Below are 19417 nucleotides of genomic sequence, written 5' to 3' on the forward strand. Positions count from 1 at the left end.
GTTGCCAGCCAAACGAAAAGCATGGGCCAAAGGCAGGGTTTTTTAATAGTTCTAATCGGACCCCACGACAAAATTTCAAAAATCGTTCTAGTTTGTTATCCGATTTCTATGTTTTTGTCCCCGCTCTCGTAAAAACGTTGGTTTTAGAGATTATCTTTGGTTTTAGCTTAGTCAGTCTTATGATAAGACTGACTAAGTAGATAGTTTGGGTTTTTCTCAGTATTCTCTTTTTTTTTCGTCAGGGCACAATAAACTTTAATTATTATTTAAACATCGTGATGTAAAAACTGCAACCGCAACCTAATACCGAGGCTGCCACTAAGTGGCGCCACTAGAGCATGACTTCAAAACAAATAGCTAAGCCTAACAGCTAACGCAGTTGGACGCGTTTTGTAATCCTCCGAAATTTCAACAGTTGGTATATCGTATTTTATATGCATTTTAGCCCAGGTTTTTCAATGAGTTTAGTTATTTCGTGCGCGGCTATGCCCAATTTTATTGTTTTAAGTTTTCATTTAACCCTAATGAAAACTCATTTGAAACTTAAGTTGTTATTTTAAGCCTTGGTATGCCCTTGACATAGTTGACAGGTTTTAGCTTGTTTCAAACCAGCTGAGTTCTTTTTTCTTGGTGTTATGCAATATCCCTTTTTGTCGATGTCTTGTCAGTCTGAGGAACTAGAGTTATTTCGAAGTTATCTCCATTTGCTTAATGTAATTTTAAAGTTGTAGCTGATAATTAACCCTTATGTTTATTGTTTATTTTACTTTAACATAGTTCAAAATGGATATGAGTGAATTATTCAATTGAGACGTTGCCTCTTACAATATAATTCTTATGTGAAACACTAATCTATAATGGCCCCTCAGTGGTGGCTGTTGTGCCTGGCATTTGGCTTCCTCTGTCAAAAATGTCAATCTTATACAGCCAAGGCCAATCCTCAACCTACTTGCGAAAAACAAAGAAAAGTTTATACCAACTCTTGGGGAATTATTTCTGATGGCAACAAGCAGTATCCTGAAGATTCTCATTGCGAATGGCTTATAAGGGGTAAGCCAATTTTATAATGATGAAAAATTAGAGGTATAAACTGTGTTAAAACCTTTTCCTACCTTACTTTCATAAAAAGCAAATACAACTGGTCAAGTCATTACATTAAAGTTCACTGAGATGGAAACTGAATGTTCATATGACCATGTTTATGTTTATGATGGAGATTCTTATTCGAGTAACCTACTTGGTAGTTTCAGTGGAAGAACAATACCTAAAGCAGTTACTGCTTTTAATGGAGCTGTAAGTGTAACAACCCTGCATTCAGATTCAGAACATCAAAGTTTTCAATTAAGTTAATTTTAAATTTATTTAGATGCTAATTTTGTTGTATAGTGATACAAATTACGCCAAAGAAGGTTTCAAATCGGAATACAGTGTAACCAATTGTCCCATGAATTGTAGCAGTCATGGAGAATGTATTGGGTTTAAGTGCAAATGCGATGAACTTTGGACTGGTTCAGCTTGTGACATTGAATTATGTCCAAATGATTGCAATTACGGAACTAGTCAGGGTCAGTGCCATAATCTTTTAGAGCCACCTCGATGTATTTGCAAAAGCAGGTACACTGGACAGTCGTGTAGCCTGCCTGACTATCCAGTAGCTACATCTTACAATAAGTGGCACATACTTGCTCAAGAAAACACTGGCTTCATTCCAAGAGCAGGACACGCTGCCGCTTTTGATTCTAATACAGATAGCCTATATGTTTTTGGTGGTTTTTCTTTTGGTAATATTCTGGGGGATTTCTTGGCATTCAACTTTACTTTGAGTCAATGGCAGAATCTTGATGAATTGACACTAAGCAGGGAAAACCCATCCTCTAGATGGGGTCACACAATGATTAGTTATGCCAGCAATTTAGTCTTATTTGGAGGAGAATTGGCTGATGGATCTTTATCAAATGAACTTTGGCTTTACAATGTGAAAAAGAGAGAATGGAGTAGAGAAGCCGCTACTTCCACAGTTAAACCACCTCCAGTGACCAAGCACACTATGACTCTTGTTGATGATCATTGGATCTATATCTTTGGAGGGAGTCTAGAAGATGGTTCATTCTCTTCACTTATGTATGCTATCAACTTGAATGAGAGTGCTCATTGGATAAAAATAGTTCCTCGCGGTGGTAAAGAAGTCTTCAGAAGATTAGTAGGCCATACCACAGTTTATCATGCGCCATCCAAATCCCTTATTGTATATGGTGGACTCATGGTTGATTTTGCCAGATTCAGTAAACTTAGCAATTATTTACACATCTTTCACATTGAAAAGAGGTTAGTTCTTTACGTTTAAATTTTGTTAAGCATTGTGATTAAGTTAAAAGTTTAATTGTTGCACCTCTCAGGTATTGGAGCCGTATACACTATCCATCATATTGGTCCAAGTCGTTGCGTGATATTGTTCCTCTAGAAAGAGCATTCCATACTGCGGAAATTGTTGGAAATTATTTAGTTATCTATGGAGGATATACTCATCGTCATTCGCACGAAGAAATTTGTTATGATAACAACTTTTTCTTTTATCATTTGGGGTGCCATAGATGGGTGAATGGAAGCAAGTTATTTGAACAGTTCCATGGTCAGTTAAGATAGACGGCTTTTAAAAAGTAATTGAATCTAACATTCAATCCTTCCCTGACAGGTACTCCTAACCCAGTGACCCAGGGTGTGTTATCACATACAATGAGTTTACGTAAAGGTCACACACTAATCATTGCTGGAGGATATAGTGGCGCAATGAGGGGTACTTTACTAGCCTACGTATTGCCTTTTTCATCGGAGGATGGTGGTTGCAGTCTGTATGTCGCTTCAACCTTTTCAATTAAAGTACCTGTTGGCTTAGTTAATCGTAAATTTTTTTAAACCATTATAGTCACAAAGGAAGAGACGATTGCATTTCTAATTTGAACTGTGGTTGGCATGAACAAAGTAAACCAAAATCGTGCAAATTGAGAACTTCATTAAATAAAATGGTAAATATGAAATGAAAATAAAAGTATGTTTCAAATATTTCACATTTACTGTGGTTTTTTTTTCACAAAGAACGGTACGGTTCTTTCTGAAATGGTAACAGAAATATGTCCTGGTTTGTGTCCAACACTACGAGACTGTCATTCTTGCTTAGTTTGGGGTCAGCCTGGTGGTACCAATATGGTAGTTGAAACTAAAAATGCATCTCAGCCGCTGTGTGGCTGGTGTGTTGAAGCTGTTCAGTGTCATAGTGTGGGAGGTACTTTTTCCCATTGTTAATTAAAATTTTCCAGTTTTAACCTTACTTTTTTCCTGTAGAGCCTCCACCGCTTTGCTCAAATCATCAGTACGAAATGCCAGTTCCTTGGTGGGGAAATAAAGGAACTGATTTGAATCAACTGGAAGAATGCCAAAACCGCGATCGAAGGCCAGGTGTCACATTCCTTAAGTACCGATACCCTCCTAATTGGGATCAACCGGATGAGGTAAATTTCTCTTGTGAAATGGTAATGAAAAAAATTATTGATAATTAATTTTGTATTTACCAGGTCTATTTCTTAAATCAAACAACTGAAAACGTGGCCTTTCCTCCAGAGTTCTCAGTAGAGAAACAAAAACTGGGCTCAGGTGAAAATGTTGCCAGAATTTGGGGATTTTTACACCCCTTAGGAGCTAAAATCAAAAGTGATAAGAAGTCTTACGTTAAAATGGAGTCAAGTTACAAAGCTGTTTTATGGATCAGTACTGATGACCAAAAAAAAAACTTGGTAAATATATTTTTTTGAACCATACACCACTGATGAATCTAAAAATGTGTCCTTTTTTTATTCTATTGTGTGTTTAGGAAGTGGTAGCCAATCATACCTACAGTAACTATTCTACTCCTGAAGTATTTCGTCCCAATAAACAAATATTATTTAATGATTCGTTGAAGCAAAGATATTTGACTGATTTTCGAATGTTCCTACCAACAACTGATAATGCCACTGTGCACATGGGTATTATATGGAACGCTTTCAAACATCGTGGTGAAGAGGTAAAGGGAATTGTTTTTTATGATCATTGATCACCTCATTCATCTGTTTATTAACTTTTTGCAGAGAATTCCTTTACGTTTTCTTGAACCTTATCATGATGGACAAAAGTGTGAATCCAGATTAACATGTTTGTCATGTTTAAGTGACATTGATTGTGGATGGTGCCAGGCAACCCTGCAGTGTGTCTCTAGGGACACAAATGGATCTATCAAATACTCCTGCCATAGCAATAGAGATATACACTACCTCATTACTACTCCTGAAGAATGTACTGGTTGTGGCAGCTATATTGATTGTGAAAGTTGTGTTGGGGTAAGATAATTTTTTTTCAAACCATATTTCATTATTTTTATTTATATTCTCATTTTGTCACAATAGAACAATAAATATTGTGAGTGGCTTACAGAGGATGCGCATTGTACTAGACGGGGAAGATTTTCAGACGCTGTAACGGAATCCAAGAAATGCCCAGCTCCTTGTCATTTGTAAGTTTCTTTTATCATTTGAACGTTTATCACATTTTGTTATGTAACTAATAATTAAATATATTTTAGACGAGAAAATTGTACTTCTTGTTTGGGTGACCCTGGCAGATGCGCTTGGTGTGAAGAAAAAAATGCTTGTTTTCTTTTTGCAACTTACACATCCGCTTACATGTTTGGGAGATGCAGGGAATGGATGGATGAAGATAGAAGAGCACCAACGTAATTATATTTAATATGAACCTGATCAAAATATTAATTATTCAATTAATTTATCATGAACTTGTTTTTATAAAACAGCGGAGCATCTGGCCGTGGTATACAGTGTAAAGATTGTTCTAGGCATATAGACTGCAAGAGCTGTTTGTTAGATCTGGGTTGTGGTTGGTGTAGCAATAAGAGTAACCATATGCTGGGAAGCTGTGTAAATGGAGATTTTGGAGGACCTGAATCTAGTAAGATTTTTTTTGGTTGTATATTTTCATGGTTTTTATTAAATAAATTGAAAATTGTCACGTTTTTAAACCAGGTGATTGCTCAACATCACTACCAAGTTCTTTCAGTTCCACAAATGCATCTGATGTATTTAAATGGTCCTACTCTTCTTGCCCGGATGTAAATGAGTGTAAACTTGGGCTTCATAATTGTCACTCCAACGCCACTTGTATTAACACAAGGGAAAATTTCCGTTGCAAATGTGAACAAGGTTATAAAGGAGACGGAATACAAAAATGCGTTCAAACGTACGTTTTCCACTGAATATATACAAATTGAATTATCGTTGGAGTTGTAACTGTTATAACATTTTGATATACTTTAATAGTTGCCGTAACCCTTGCAAACATGGTGTCTGCTCAGAAACGCCTGATTACAAGTGTGTTTGTAACTTGGGATGGACTGGAGAAGCTTGTGAAATAAATTGCGGTTGCAACAACCACAGTAATTGTCCAGCTGGAGTAGGAATTTGTGACGAGTGCCACAATTTTACACATGGAAAGTCTTGCGAAATTTGCACGTAAGTTTGACATTTCTCTGCATTTTATTATATAGAATCGTTTTAAAATACCCGTGCAATGCTATTCCAAATATAAGCTGGTTTGTGTTTTAAAAGTGAATCAAGCCTCTTATCTTAAGTAACACTTTAATTTAACAAAACAAATATTTATAAACACTGTCCGGCTAAAAATTGGCTGCCATTTTCTTTTAAAAAGGCTAGCCTACACTTTACCCACCTACAGAGCCACACAATGACAGTCTCAAAAACAAACTATATAGCGCATACTTTAGGCCAGTTGCCAAGTTGTTGGATGAGATTTGGGGGATACTAGTCGTTTGTTAAAATTACAGAAGAGGACTTAGTTGTTTCTCTAACTTCAATAAATCTGAACTTCAAAATTGAAATACAAAAAAAATGGCCATTTAATATTTTGGAACATGATTTCCACCATTTGATGAAAAATGTTATCATCCTTACCCAAGTATAAAATTTTAAGCTTAACGTTGGTTCTTTAAGCTGATTGTTGTGAATTTTCTGGGTATTTATTTCACCTAGAGGAATTTTATAAAGGAAATCTTAGCTATGCAATCTTTTAAAAAAGTATTCACCAACAAGTCAAATATTGTGGACTGAATGTTTTGTAATAATTCATTTAAATTATGAATTCATAAAATGCATTTCTAGTAATGTGCTCGTAATCATGGGTTAACAAGAAACTCAATATGGAGTCAGTACCCCATGATTACCCTAATCTTAAAAGTAGATATTCTATTTTGATATTACTAATTAATTTAGGGGTTGATGTACAAAATTTTCTCCTATCCACTTAGCCCTTTCTCAAACGGTGTTATTCTTAAATTCTATAGTCAGCAGGGGCCAATTATAGTTGATTGGGTGGTCTTTATTCACCTGGTGTATCAAATGGGCCAAAGATTTTGAGTTATAGTTCTATTTGGTGTCATTAATTATTAAGAACGCCAAATTATTGCTGTGATATAAATTATGCAAAACCAGCCAATAGTTTTTTTATTTACGAATAAATAATATATGATGGAACGATTTTTGCGCGATTATAGTGTTTACGTTTTATAGTAGTGTCTGTATGAATGGTCCCCAGACTATGAGAGAGCTTTTCGCACTTTTTTCGGGTAGGCATATATATTTCGGGGGTTTATGTTAGCTATCGACTCTACGGACCAATCCGAACGCCGCGAAAGCTTCCCGACGTCATTAGGCTCACGCCGCGCTGCATACTGTTAGCCAAGGTCGACGCGTTTTAAAGGCGTTCGCCATTGTTGGATATCCGAGGAAGAGAGGTAGAAACGGGCTTCCACGATAGCCAGCTCGTTCCGACTCGCGCTAATGTCGTCCATCTTTCGGCTGGTTTTTCCCGCCGAAAGTTTTCTATAAAACGGGGACTTTTCGAATGGGAATAGAGTTAACTTAAATGACAACTTAATCGACGCGATTAATCGTGATTCGGGAAGAAATGAACGATCACGGCGAAAGAGAAAACATGCATAATCACGAAAGATCCAACATGAGTCTAGAAAGGGGGAATATGAGCCTGGAAAGATCCAGTATGAACATGGAGGATTCGGGAGACGGCAATCTTTTGAATGATGGAAAGAAAGAACGCGCCGACAATTGGGGGACGCGGGAGACGGAGGCGCTCATCCAAGTCTGGAAGGCTCATTACGTTTCCCTAGAAAGCATCACGCACAAAAGAAAGGTCTACAAATTAGTCAGCGATAGATTAAAGGAGCTGGGACATAATCGAAACATTCCCGCTGTGCAAGCGAAAATAAACAAACTGAAAACACTCTACCGCAAAAACAGACCCGACCCCGCTACGGGTAACAAGAAACCCAAGTGGCGCTTTTGGGAATCTGTTCACGAAGGTAATTAATTTAGTATCATTAAAAAAAATTATGGGAAATTATTATTAACTGTTATTTTCTATTATAGTCGTACTACAGCCCTTGCAAAAACAGGGAATCCGAGATCGAATAGGCCCGGCAGGGATCACCACTGAAACGGGACCGGCGAGCCCGTCATTGACTGATGAAGTCGGTGAAGTCGCCGAGAGTGCCGACGGAAAACCTTCCGCTTCCAATCACGCGGAGGAAGCTAATGCAGCAGGTGAATACTTTCACTATTATTTAAAGCCTAGAAATTAAGCGTCAGCAAAGGGGGTAGGGAGGGGTTAGGCTTACTCCTTTTCCTTCTAAACTAAGAGGCCAAGTTCGCATTGCAATAATATTTGTAGACTGGAGCGATTTTTAGAATAACAATTAACATTCTAAAACCAATTTAAACATGCAGGGAATTTTTTGACAACCCAAGGCTTACACGTTTTTGTTTATTTAGAGCCTCCATCTAAAGAAAAAACATCACGTGCCAAAAAAGGTAATACTACGCAAGCTAGAAGGAAGTTGACAGTAAGACACGATGAAGTGCTGAAGAAACTTTTACAAGAAGAGGATGAATCTCACACAATTGTTCAGAAACTTAATACATCTTATCAAGATACCGTTAACAATTTAGTCCAAATGCAAAAGAAATGCAATGAAAAATTGGTTTCTCTTATGACAACTTTTGAGGCTCATTTAAATGCCACTCAACCTCAAACCTCATCACCAGCTCCACCCAGGCCATTAAGTAACTCATCTACCTCACAGTCATCCTCACCTTACCCAGGGTCTATGAACGCTTCCCCTCATCAACATCAACAGTTTCCTAATAGAAGTTCCCACAGTGGAGGGGGATTACCTCAACACTTTCAAAGGCCCCAAAGCCATTTCCCACAAGCTATGCCATCGTGTCGTCCACCTGGGATGTTGTATCAACAACAACAACCACCACCAATGATGCAACCTCCTCCTTTACCAGTTCCCCCAACACCTCCATTTGGTTTTCCATCGTGGAACCCTCTGAATATGCAATCTGAAACTTTGATTGCGCTTTTATTCCCCAATATGAGAATGGCCCTTCATTCTATGCCATCTAAAGATGAAATCAATGAACAAAATTCATCTTCACTCAAGGATCCTGATGAAGAATTAGATGCTGATGATTCTGAATAATTGTCGAAGTTTTATTTTTTATTCTTTTAAAAAGAGAAAATAAAGTTTTGTAAGTCTGAATTATTTCTTTGGGAAAATTTTTATTATTAAGACATGCGTACATAATACTGATATTTATTGGGGAGTACATGTAGGACAATCTCCAGCAAAGTAATCTCTTAGAGCATTGCGAATTTGTTTAGATCTTTCCCCGCTGCCTTGGGAACTGTACATAGGTTGACGAGAGAGTAAAGTATCTTCTTTGCTGGTTTCCAGCCACTTTTGATCAAATGGCACATGACGATCTTCGCACATGTTGTGCAAGGCTACGCAAACGTCAATTGTGGCTGTAACAGATTCCATTTTCAGATCCAGTTTTCTAAGTAGTCTTCGCCAACGTCCTTTAACCCTGGCAAATGCAGTATCTGCCACTCCTCTAGCACTTGAGACTCTACAGTTGAAGTCAATTTCACTGGGGCTTAGACTTTCGTGACAAGCGTAAGGTTCCATCAGCCATGGCTCTAGTCCAAATCCAGAGTCACCCAATATCAAATAAGGAACCGAAGTGTGAATGATTGGTCTTTCATCTCTGGGAAATGCAGTGCCTGATGAAGCCTTCTTGTAAAATGCACTTTCTTTGAATGCAGTTGAAATGTCACGTCTTCCGGGTATTCCTGATTTTAGCCACCAAAATTTTCCATGGGCATCGCAGAGTGCAAGTACAATTACCGAATAAGTTTCTTTGGCATTGTAATACAAATAATTGGTTGCTATCTCTCTTGGTGGTGATAGGGGAATATGGTAAGCTTCTAAGACTCCAATAACCATTGGAAATTGCCAGATTGCTTCAAACTCTTCTGCCATTTTTCTAACTCCAATTTCTTCGGGCCATTTAATATGTTTAGGAACAAGATGTTTGTTTGCAGAGACCAGAAAACTTTTTAAGCAGTCGTGAATAGTAGATCTTCCAACGCCAAACATTCCAGCTAGATTTCCATAGTTACAATTGCTTCCAAGCATTTTAAGAGCTACTCCAACTTTCTTTGTTACTGGTATCGCTTCTCTAAAGCGAGTATCTTCCTTAGTTAAATCCGCTTTTACTACATCCACCAAATAATTAAATGTCTCTCGGTCGACTCTGAAGTGAGAAATGAATTCTTCTTCAGAAAACTGGGGTACAGTTTCATCCCACCACTGGCTACTTCTGGGTTTTATCCAAACTCGTGGTTTTTTGTCTGGGCTATAACGAATACTTCGATATTAAAATCAAGCTCTGTGCACTTATGGCGTTAGCTACAGCTTACCTTATTCCTAGCAAATAACAGGCAATAGCTGCTGAATTTTTTCGTCTTTTCTTGGTTATCGTTACTACAGAATGTTGTATGTCCATTAATTGCGCTATCATCAATAAAATGTTGGTGGCTGTTGTCATATATTCATTTATTAAAATCAAAATTATCGTAGCAAGCTCCGTAGAGATAGCGGTGGCCGCCATTTTCTTAAAAGCATTCAGAGTTGCCAGAATAATATTTTAGATCTCGCACAAACCAACTTTAAAACGAGCCCAAATTCCCGCACAAGCCAAAATCGGAATAACCCCAAAATAGCCCAAATTCTCGCCCAAGAAAAATAACCAATTTCTGCTATAGAACGGGAATTGGCGCGTTATTTGAAAATAATTTTGGAAAATTATTGAAAACATCACACTTTGCAAAGCTGGGTCCAGCTTATATTTTCTAGGAACGTTGATTCCCGTTATGAAGGATGGGGTTGAAAGGGGGAAAACCGGTACCCCGTTACTTCGCCTCGAATTTTGGGAACCAGCCCAAAAAACCGCCTCACGCCCAAAGGTTTTTTCGCCGCAACAGCCTCCGCAAAGCAGCCCAATTTGGGCGGAAAACCGCCCATCTGGCAACTCTGAAAGCATTCTTCGCCAAATAGAATTAAAAGGGGGTTACCAGAATTTCCTACGGTGTCTGTCCGTATTACAGACGGCTATGGTCTCTCTCTCTCTCTCTCTCTCTCTCTCTCTCTCTCTCTCTCTCTCTCGTATAGGCCCTTTTTAAAATTTACGTTTTAGGGACCATTCACAAAATACGTAAATCGGTAACGGTTGTATAAGCGTTACCAGAAGCGTATAAAATGTATCTTACGAAAAATATAAACATCTCCCTTCCTGCTAATTTTTTCTATACGTTTCCATAAAAATATTTATATTTAGGGAGAATAACTATGTTGAGATGAATCGCGGGTATCATGGTCTAGTTTTCCCCGTCAACAGCGTGTGCTTCAATGAAAAATTTTAGCAGGAAACCAATGAGATAATGGGCTGATTTGATCATTGTTATGGGGAAGGAGCTTACTCTTTGAGCTAGAGATGTCAACTTGCCCTGTAAAAAGCGGTTTTTAACTGACCGTAATTATTAATATTACATATTAATGTTGAACTTGTATTTTTATTTAAATGAAATAAAAAGCAAATCAATCTTGTTAATACACTGTAAAGAAACATTCTTTCTGAAATATGTTCACTGGTAAGACGAGTGCGTTTGTCACTCACAACACTTGCTCACAATATCATTTAACATTGAAACTATAGTCTTTTGGATATGACAGAACTACTTAAAATATTGGGAGAAAGAATATTAAAAAAAACGATTCGGTTCTTATGTTCCATCTTAAAAAACCTGGATTTAACAGAAGGAGGAAAAAACCAAAAAAAAAACTGGTGCTCCAGAGTACAAAATACTGGTTCGGGGTTTAAGTATAAACAGAAGTATATTATAAATATTTTACAAGAGAAGTATTCATCTTATTCTGCATGGGCCAATAAAAGATATTCATCCCATGTTCTGCTAATGTTATTTGCTTGCAGTGTCTCTGGTTTGAGAAGAAAAAATAGTGGGGAGGGGCGAAGACCCTCATATTTTCTAATACATTTTAATCGGGAAAATACGGTTTATCAATAGCTAATTATCCCTACCCAGTGTAATTTTTACATTTTACATTTTTAAGCAAAGTAATAGACTGTAAATTTTTACGCTGTGATCCTGTGATTTGTTGGGAAATTCGCTCGCACTGTAAAGTGCCTCAAGCCTGCGAATGCACATGTCTCATTTTAATGGTCTAGATTGGTCGGTATTAATTTGACCCTTTAATTAGTTTCTTTATTTAAGTTAAAGAAAATTTTGACTCTAAATGTTCATTTTACCATCTGTGCACCAAAAAACATTTCAATTATTCAATCAGTGAGTGCTACTAAATACCACTCTCTCTCTCACAAAGTTAATTGAAACATTAATCTCTCTATCTTTGACTATTGCTTGACTGACCAATTAAGGCTCCAAAATTCCAGAACCAATTTACAAAAATGGGATTATCTTATCATTAACAGTATATATTTGTTATTATCTTTTTGTATATACTGTATTATATTTCTCTTACTGCATGGTTCATGTATTTGTACTTTTTCGGAAGCCTGCCCATAAGATAGTAATGGCTTTGTAGTCAATATTATTACAATAAGTAAATCATAAAGTGTAATTTGAATTTATTTTTAATTCATATAGACCAGGAAGTTATGGAAATGCTGTTTCAATAAAAGGCTGTCAAAGATGTGAATGTAATGGTCATGCGAGTGAGTCTTTAGGGTTTTGCAATAATGTTACTGGAAGGTGTTTTTGCACTGACAATACAGAAGGACATAATTGTGAAAAATGTAAACCTAGATATTATGGAAATCCTAGGTATATTATAAATAATAAACAAATTTATGGCAAGCACAAACATTTAATATTTTTTTTATTTATATTAGAAATGGTGGAAAATGTTACTTAGAATGTGGATCAAGACAAATAATAACAAGCGTATCGAAGGGTTCTTTAGGAAGCTATCGTATCCCGAATGAAAATAAAAAACACTGCTTGTGGATTTTAACTACATATCCTTCTTTTAATGACACTATTGTACTTAATGATAAACCTAAGTAATTTTAAACAGATATTCTTAATGTAGTTTAAAAGTTATATACAATTTTTGTTTTTAGAACTGAAGCGCCTATTGTCCTCACAATCAATTCGCAGTTAAATGTGACTTGCCCCCACAATCATATTTACGTTTATGATGGATTACCTGAGTTTGTAGCCCCTGGACATATGAACAAGCTAATTGGTGCTTTTTGCGGTACAAGTGCCAAACAACCTATAGTTGCAAAAGCAAATTCCAGTTTTCTTACCATTTACTATGAGGCTCTTGATCCCTATGAAGGATTCAATGCGTCCTACGAAAGAATACCTTATTGTCATGGTTGCACGCAGGGCTGCACAAATCCAGAGTGCCGTGAATTTTGTGTTCATAAACATTCTTGTACTCCTTGCCCCAATTGCTCTGGCTCAGTTGGCTCCTGCAATAAAGTAAGTAAATATATTTTATTTCCATACTTAGAATATGCCACTTTAAATTTTTATTCTGCAATTAAGGAGTACGGTATTTGTCGATGTCATGATGGATTTGGTGGAATATACTGCTCATTGCCCTTGTTGCCATCCTATATACAATGGACTTTATACTACGATCACGACTTGGTGTTGACAAATGCCACTTTACCACTTCCAAGAATGGGACATACTTTGGTTGCTCACAATAAAAGATTGTGGCTGTTTGGTGGTTACTCAACTGTTGCGGGTGCTTTAAATGATTCTTTTTTTTACGACTTGCTAAGTCAAACTTGGGAAGAGGTATAACAAATTACATAAGTTTTCGTAAATTTTTTAAGTAATCTTTATAAATAATTTTTTCTTAAGGTTATACCCAAACGTAAAATTGAAGTTGAACCTCTCAGGGGCCGATATTTTCACGGAAGTGCATTAGTTGGTGAAGTTCTATACATTTACGGAGGGATAATACGGGATGCAAGTAAAGTTGGAGGAAATTTGGGTGTTTTTTGGAAATACACGCTTAGCCATAACGAATGGGCCCTTCTGAGACCTCCACCACATGTTAGTTTCTTATTATAATATACTTTTTATTGATAGTTCTTTTACTGAAATATTACATGTCTTATAGCCTGTGCTTGACGTACCTGAATTAGCCGGCCTTACACTAACAAATGTGGATAATAGTTTAATTTTGATTGGTGGTTATTCTCCTAAATATGGATTCCTTGATAAAGTATTGGAATATGACATTGATGACAATGTTTGGAGGGAATTGTCCTGTCAGGGCTCAAACCCCGTTGGTATGACTAAAAAATTTTTCATTTCCAGTAGAATTTGTTCAATTTAATGAAGTTTTTGTATTGTAGGAATTTATGGACATACAAGTGTCTATCATAATGCTACCTCTTCAATATATGTGTTTGGGGGCTATCTTTATGATATTGAAAAGCCGATTGCATCTAATATTCTGTTTGCTTTGCATTTGCCTACCAGAAGATGGTCCAGACTTCCCCAAGAATCGCATTATAGCCACGTTGCCCAACGGGTAAATTACTCTTATATTGTACGCAGGCCTTTTACGTGACAGGCTTGATTTTTTAATTTTCAGCCACCACCTCGCTATTTTCATACTTCCATTATTATGGACAATTATATCCTTGTCATGGGTGGGAGAAGTGATAACATCAGTAATGAACTACTTGATGATCTCTATGTTTACAATATCAATTGTAACACTTGGATCAGTTTACAAGGTAATTTCTTAATTTTGCGTATAAGGAGTTCCAATTTACTTTTAATTATAATGTATAATTAAAAATATTGATAGATGTTCGTAATAGTGGCCAAAGAATGCTACCTAGCTCGGGTGCTAGTGCTACTATTATTGGCACAAAAATATACTTATTTGGTGGTTACAATGGACAGACATTGGGACAGTTGATTAGCGTGCATCTTCCTCAAGATATATGTCGGCTCTTTGGAAATTCCAGAATAGAGTGCCTTCAACATATTGGTTGTAGTTTTTGTGCAGTGTCCGAAAAAGGGGAAAATAGAACGTTTTGTTATTCCAAAGATGGCCCAACACCTTCAATGTAAAGAATAAAAAGTTAAATACGTTTAATAGAAGATCTTTATAATTTTTTTTAAATTCTTTAGTTGTTCCAACCCTAAGGGATCTTTGAGCTCAACTCCTGGTATCTCCTGTAATCAGGAATGGTTTGAAAATAGAAATTGCTCCAACTATAAATCCTGCTTTGACTGCCTGTCCAGTTTCCCAGCACACTCTGGTTTTAACAGAGTACGTATGTTATTATTTAGTTTCTGATTGGACTAATAATAATGCCCTTATTTTATTCTAAAGGACCCAGTTTGCCAATGGTGTTCTAATTGTCAAGTTGGCCATTGCGTTAAATTTAACACATCATGTGAGAAACACATTACGTGCAATGTCCCCCAAAGAGCGCTGAATAATTCGAATGACTGTTCATTAAGTCTATGCATCGCTTCTGATTGTGAAAAATGTTTCTCAGGGAAAAATAGTGCCTGTAAATGGACTCGGGATGCTGGGCGGTCTAAAGCTGGAGATTGGATATTAACAGTGCATTCTAAAGCATCTCACTGGTGTTGCATTTGGAGTACTATACACAATATCTCCAAATTGGATTCTGTGGCATCAGCCTCTGACTGTCCAAAAAAATGTCACGAGTATAAAAATTGTTCATCATGCAGAGGAAGTATTGGTAGTGAAGGAGGCTGGCATGAATGCTATTGGAGTCAGACTTTGCAAGAGGTATTGTTCAAATTTGTTATTACTTAACTTTGGTTGATGTTAAATGTTGTTTTTTTTTGGTAGTGTTTATCTCCTAGCTATGAGGTTATGAGGTGTGAAGGGGGAATTTGTGGTGCTGTTATTAAAGATGAAAACTCAGAGTGCCCTGTACCTTGTTGGGAATATGATCAGGCTGCCACTTGCCTAAAAAATCCTAAATGTGGTTGGTGTGCTTTCGGTGGTGAAAGAGTTGATGGCAGGGGACTTTGCATGGAAGGAGGGCTGTTGGAACCCACCAATGGCTATTGCAATGATGGCGTTGAGTTAAATGGAGTTACTTTACCCAGTAAGTTATATTTTTAGCTGGGAGGTTGTAAGGAACAAATTCCATATTCTATCTTTTTTAACAATGCAGAAAATGTTATAACTTGGTGGAACCAATCCAATAAAACCACCTCTTGGAACTATATAACTAAACCCAAAGAGAACGAGTGTAAAAATAACCACCATGATTGTGATAAAAATGAAGAGTGTGTGAATGTAGATACTGAAGAAGGTTACAAGTGTCAGTGCAAAGCTAACTACACATTAGAAGGGTATAAACAATTTCTCTAAAGTTTTTAAAGCTTTCAAAATGAAGTTTTTTTATTTTAAGAAATATTTGCAAACCTATATGTCAACTGGGCTGTGAGCATGGAAATTGTAATGCTCCTGATAAATGCGAGTGTCATTTTGGTTACGTTGGTGATAGTTGCAATAGAAAGTGCGACTGTAATGGGCACAGCAACTGTCGTAATGAAAACTTGACAGATTGTATTCTATGTTTCAATAACACAATTGTAAGGGTGTTTCCTATTTTGTGTATTGGATGTGAGAGTATGAGTCTCTTAAATTTTTATTTTTAGGGTCCTCGGTGCGAAAAATGCAATACTTTATTCGTTGGTGATCCACTTAAAGGAGAGCCGTGCATTCCTTGTAAAGTTCATTGCAATGGCCACAGCGATCTTTGTTTGGGACATGAAGTTCTTAATTCTACTTTTAACATGATACGTCACGATCAGATTACGGCATGTGCTTTGGTTTTTAGTTGTAATTTTCAAAGTGTTATTAATAATATTATTTGGGTCATTTTAGGAGGAACTGATCAGACTTAAAATCAAAGAGGGTTCAAGTAGAGAAGCTATTTGTTTAAACTGCAAAAATCATACGGAAGGAGACAGATGTGATGTTTGTACTTCAGGATATTTTAAAATGGAGGAACATATCAAAGATGGTTGTCGTTTGTGCGATTGTCACGGACATGGGGACACCTGTAACATTTTGAATGGGGAAAATTGTGTCTGTCACAATAATACAGAGAATGATAGACAGTGTTCTCAGAAAAATGTAAAAAATGCCGCTGTACCTTGCTGGAAATTACAGGTATTATTTGTTTATATCTTGAAAAGAAGTGGCAAAATTAAAATGACTTTGTTCATTAGTGTTCCAAATGTAAAGAATATTTCCTCGGGGTACCAACGGATGGCCATCAATGTTATCGGCACATGTTCCTAGATAAGGATTACTGTTTCAATCCACAGGGATCCGCCAATCCACAAGGTTGATGAACTTAAAGTTATGACTGGAATATTTACTAAAAATTAATTTTTAATTGTAGAACCATGCTTAGAGCCTCCCTACAGTATCCTACAAAGTCGCTCAGCGTTTTTTGCGGTTCAGCCTAGATATATGAATGTTAATATTCGTATTACTGTTGATGTTGCCATTGGTGAGAACCATGAAATATTAGACCGTATTCTTAAATTTAATTTCTTTTTTGGTTATGTTTTCATTCATCCAGGTGCAATCGATTTGTACTTGTCCGAGAAAGAAGATACATTTGTGATAGATCTCAACAAAACAAATGGGATCAACACTGTTTTGGTTGATCAGAAATATGTCGTGGAAACTAAACTTAGGGGTAATGAAGAAATCCCAAAAAAGGTGAGGAAAAGAAAAAGGGAATCCGATCCAGAAGCAGAAGAATTAATACAAGTAATTGCAGTCCTAATAGCATTCATAATATCAAATTTGTCTCCATTTCCTAAGTTCATTATGTTTTTTAGGTACTAGCCCTTCAAAATGTTACTGAAACTTTCACTGGGAGGTCTTCCTTGCTACTACGTGAAATTAAAGCCACGGGGCTAACCACCTACGTAACTCTGAAAAACAAACATGAATACCTATTAGTGAGAAACCTACAAAATCGGTTAGTTATAACCATTCCTCAGGAAGTACACAATCTGCGCACAACTCGTTTTTTTATGGTTTTACATGGAGTTGGAAATTATGCCTCCAATATCTCCTATGGAAATCTCTTTTTCCGCCAAGATCAAACTAGAATTGATCTTTTCGTTTTCTTCTCCGTTTTCTTCTCCTGCTTCTTTCTATTTTTGGCAATCTGTGTTGTAGTTTGGAAAGTTAAACAAGCCATAGACATTCGTCAGGCAAGACGATTGCACGTTGCTGAAATGAAAAATCTTGCCAGTAGACCTTTTGCAAGTGTTTGCTGTGCAATTCAGGATGAGACGGACGATTTTGATTTTCTTCTCTATAGTCCCATGAATTACAGAAGAAAACCAAAACACTCCAAAGGGGGTGCAAATTATTTTAGTCATCACTTAAGACAATATCATTCAGGCCTAGAGTCCCCTGGCAAAGGTCATATGCATAATTTAGAGGACAAAATAATTGTTCGCCCGGTCAGCATGGAACCGACCTATGATGGAGGCGCTGCTGTGTGCACAACTTTAATCCAGCTACCCGGAGGAATGTCAAGTCCCGTGCGCCTTTGTCTTGGCTCGTCTCTAGTAACATTGAGGACAAATTATCATTTTAGTAACAGTGGTATTCGAGCTGTAATGAGACGAAGAGCCAGCCATGTTGTTCTATGACCAAGAAGGCGTGTGGCTCCTGTTTAAATGCCAAACAGGCCACAGTTAAATTTCTGCTGGTAAATGAGAGGAAATAACGTTTGCCTGTATCAAGCTCATTCTGTTCTTCCAATTTCTCTCTCTCTCATACCAATGCTAATATAAACAAGCTTATTAGCAAAACATTACTGGTCATCTGGAAGGCTCTCTACTGCGATATTTTGTTGCCATATATTTTGTCAAAAAGCTGATTTTTATTTTGAGCATTTTTTAAATCTCGCGTTTTGCATACTAAGAAAGCTGCCAATTTTATAGCTACCTCTTTCTTTGACTTTCAACCGTATTATCATCCCAAGCTAGCATATGTCTCCCAATTAAAAGATGGTCCTTTTATGTTAGAATTATAAAAGGTAGTCTTTGTAAACTAGTTTACTTGAGAAGGTCGCAATGTAGCTTAAAACAAATCCTTTTAATACTGTGTAGAGTTTAAAAAAATATGGTTTGAGATATCCATATTAATAAATACATGTATAACTGTAGAAATATACGTCCATTGTAAAAAAAGTATATAAATATATTAAACCCTTTAGCTGGGGGATGTGTTATATAGATCTCTGTTATTTTAATTATGGAAAAAAATTGTTTTAATATTCCCGGAACCATGCTAGTCTTTTACAATGCCAGATAATGAAAATGTCATGGTGAAAATATATATAATTGAGTGTGTAAATATATCGTAGGATTTCTGAGAGCGCTTGAGAAACTTTTACACCCTCTTATAATGCCTTGAACAAGTGAAGGCACCCTGAATATGCGCATTTGAATGTGGTTTTGTGAGATTGACTCATCCTATTTAGAGTTTGGAACTCCATAATAGGACTCTCCGACAATGCTAATTTTAAAGAAAATTAATTTCTATATTCCTAAACTTGTAGGATTTAACTAAATTTATTATGGACTATACGATTAAAATTAATATAATTTTAAAGTTTGCAATATCAACATATACTTAATTTCAAATTCCAATGGAAATGCCATAACTATTTATGACATTTTAATATTTTAATAACCAATTATAATGATGCAAAAAAATAAACTGTATAATGTGTAAAATTTCATTGAAAAACTCATGGAAACTTAAAATATGCCCAAAAAATTTATTACCAAATTCAATAGAAAATGGATTGGAACAATTTTT

General features: G+C 36.5%; 2 protein-coding genes across 4 annotated transcripts; both read left to right on the forward strand.

The window, feature by feature from the left end:
- The first annotated feature begins 364 nt into the window (after nucleotides 1-364).
- Nucleotides 365-19384, forward strand: Megf8 (multiple EGF like domains 8). 3 transcript variants are annotated; one of them, XM_090180774.1, is made up of 37 exons: nucleotides 365-418; nucleotides 778-1050; nucleotides 1130-1293; nucleotides 1367-2325; nucleotides 2397-2629; nucleotides 2693-2849; nucleotides 2924-3023; nucleotides 3094-3280; nucleotides 3340-3506; nucleotides 3570-3788; nucleotides 3866-4057; nucleotides 4122-4370; nucleotides 4437-4543; nucleotides 4613-4762; nucleotides 4841-4995; nucleotides 5070-5283; nucleotides 5364-5555; nucleotides 12172-12348; nucleotides 12417-12587; nucleotides 12648-13014; nucleotides 13081-13338; nucleotides 13405-13599; nucleotides 13667-13838; nucleotides 13905-14083; nucleotides 14147-14291; nucleotides 14366-14630; nucleotides 14695-14836; nucleotides 14900-15328; nucleotides 15392-15653; nucleotides 15723-15903; nucleotides 15963-16146; nucleotides 16213-16374; nucleotides 16442-16729; nucleotides 16789-16906; nucleotides 16965-17075; nucleotides 17148-17341; nucleotides 17413-19384. In XM_090180774.1, exons 2-37 carry the CDS (start codon nucleotides 858-860, stop codon nucleotides 18238-18240), a joined length of 8466 nt encoding a protein of 2821 aa, XP_090036900.1. In that variant the 5' UTR covers nucleotides 365-418; nucleotides 778-857; the 3' UTR covers nucleotides 18241-19384. The 3 variants fall into 3 exon arrangements, with proteins under 3 accessions (XP_090036900.1, XP_090036899.1, XP_090036901.1); XM_090180773.1 differs by having other exon boundaries at nucleotides 368-414; XM_090180775.1 differs by lacking the exon at nucleotides 365-418 and adding an exon at nucleotides 450-713.
- Nucleotides 6823-8686, forward strand: LOC149935381 (uncharacterized). Its single transcript, XM_090180776.1, has 3 exons — nucleotides 6823-7438; nucleotides 7506-7679; nucleotides 7908-8686. The coding sequence occupies exons 1-3, from the start codon at nucleotides 7027-7029 to the stop codon at nucleotides 8621-8623; spliced, it is 1302 nt and encodes a 433-aa protein (XP_090036902.1). The 5' UTR covers nucleotides 6823-7026; the 3' UTR covers nucleotides 8624-8686.
- Nucleotides 19385-19417: the final 33 nt, after the last annotated feature.

The sequence above is a fragment of the Leiobunum rupestre genome, chromosome 7, assembly GCF_980474605.1.
Source record: "Leiobunum rupestre chromosome 7, qqLeiRupe1.1.hap1, whole genome shotgun sequence".
In the NCBI taxonomy this organism is placed as follows: Eukaryota; Metazoa; Arthropoda; class Arachnida; order Opiliones; family Sclerosomatidae; genus Leiobunum; species Leiobunum rupestre.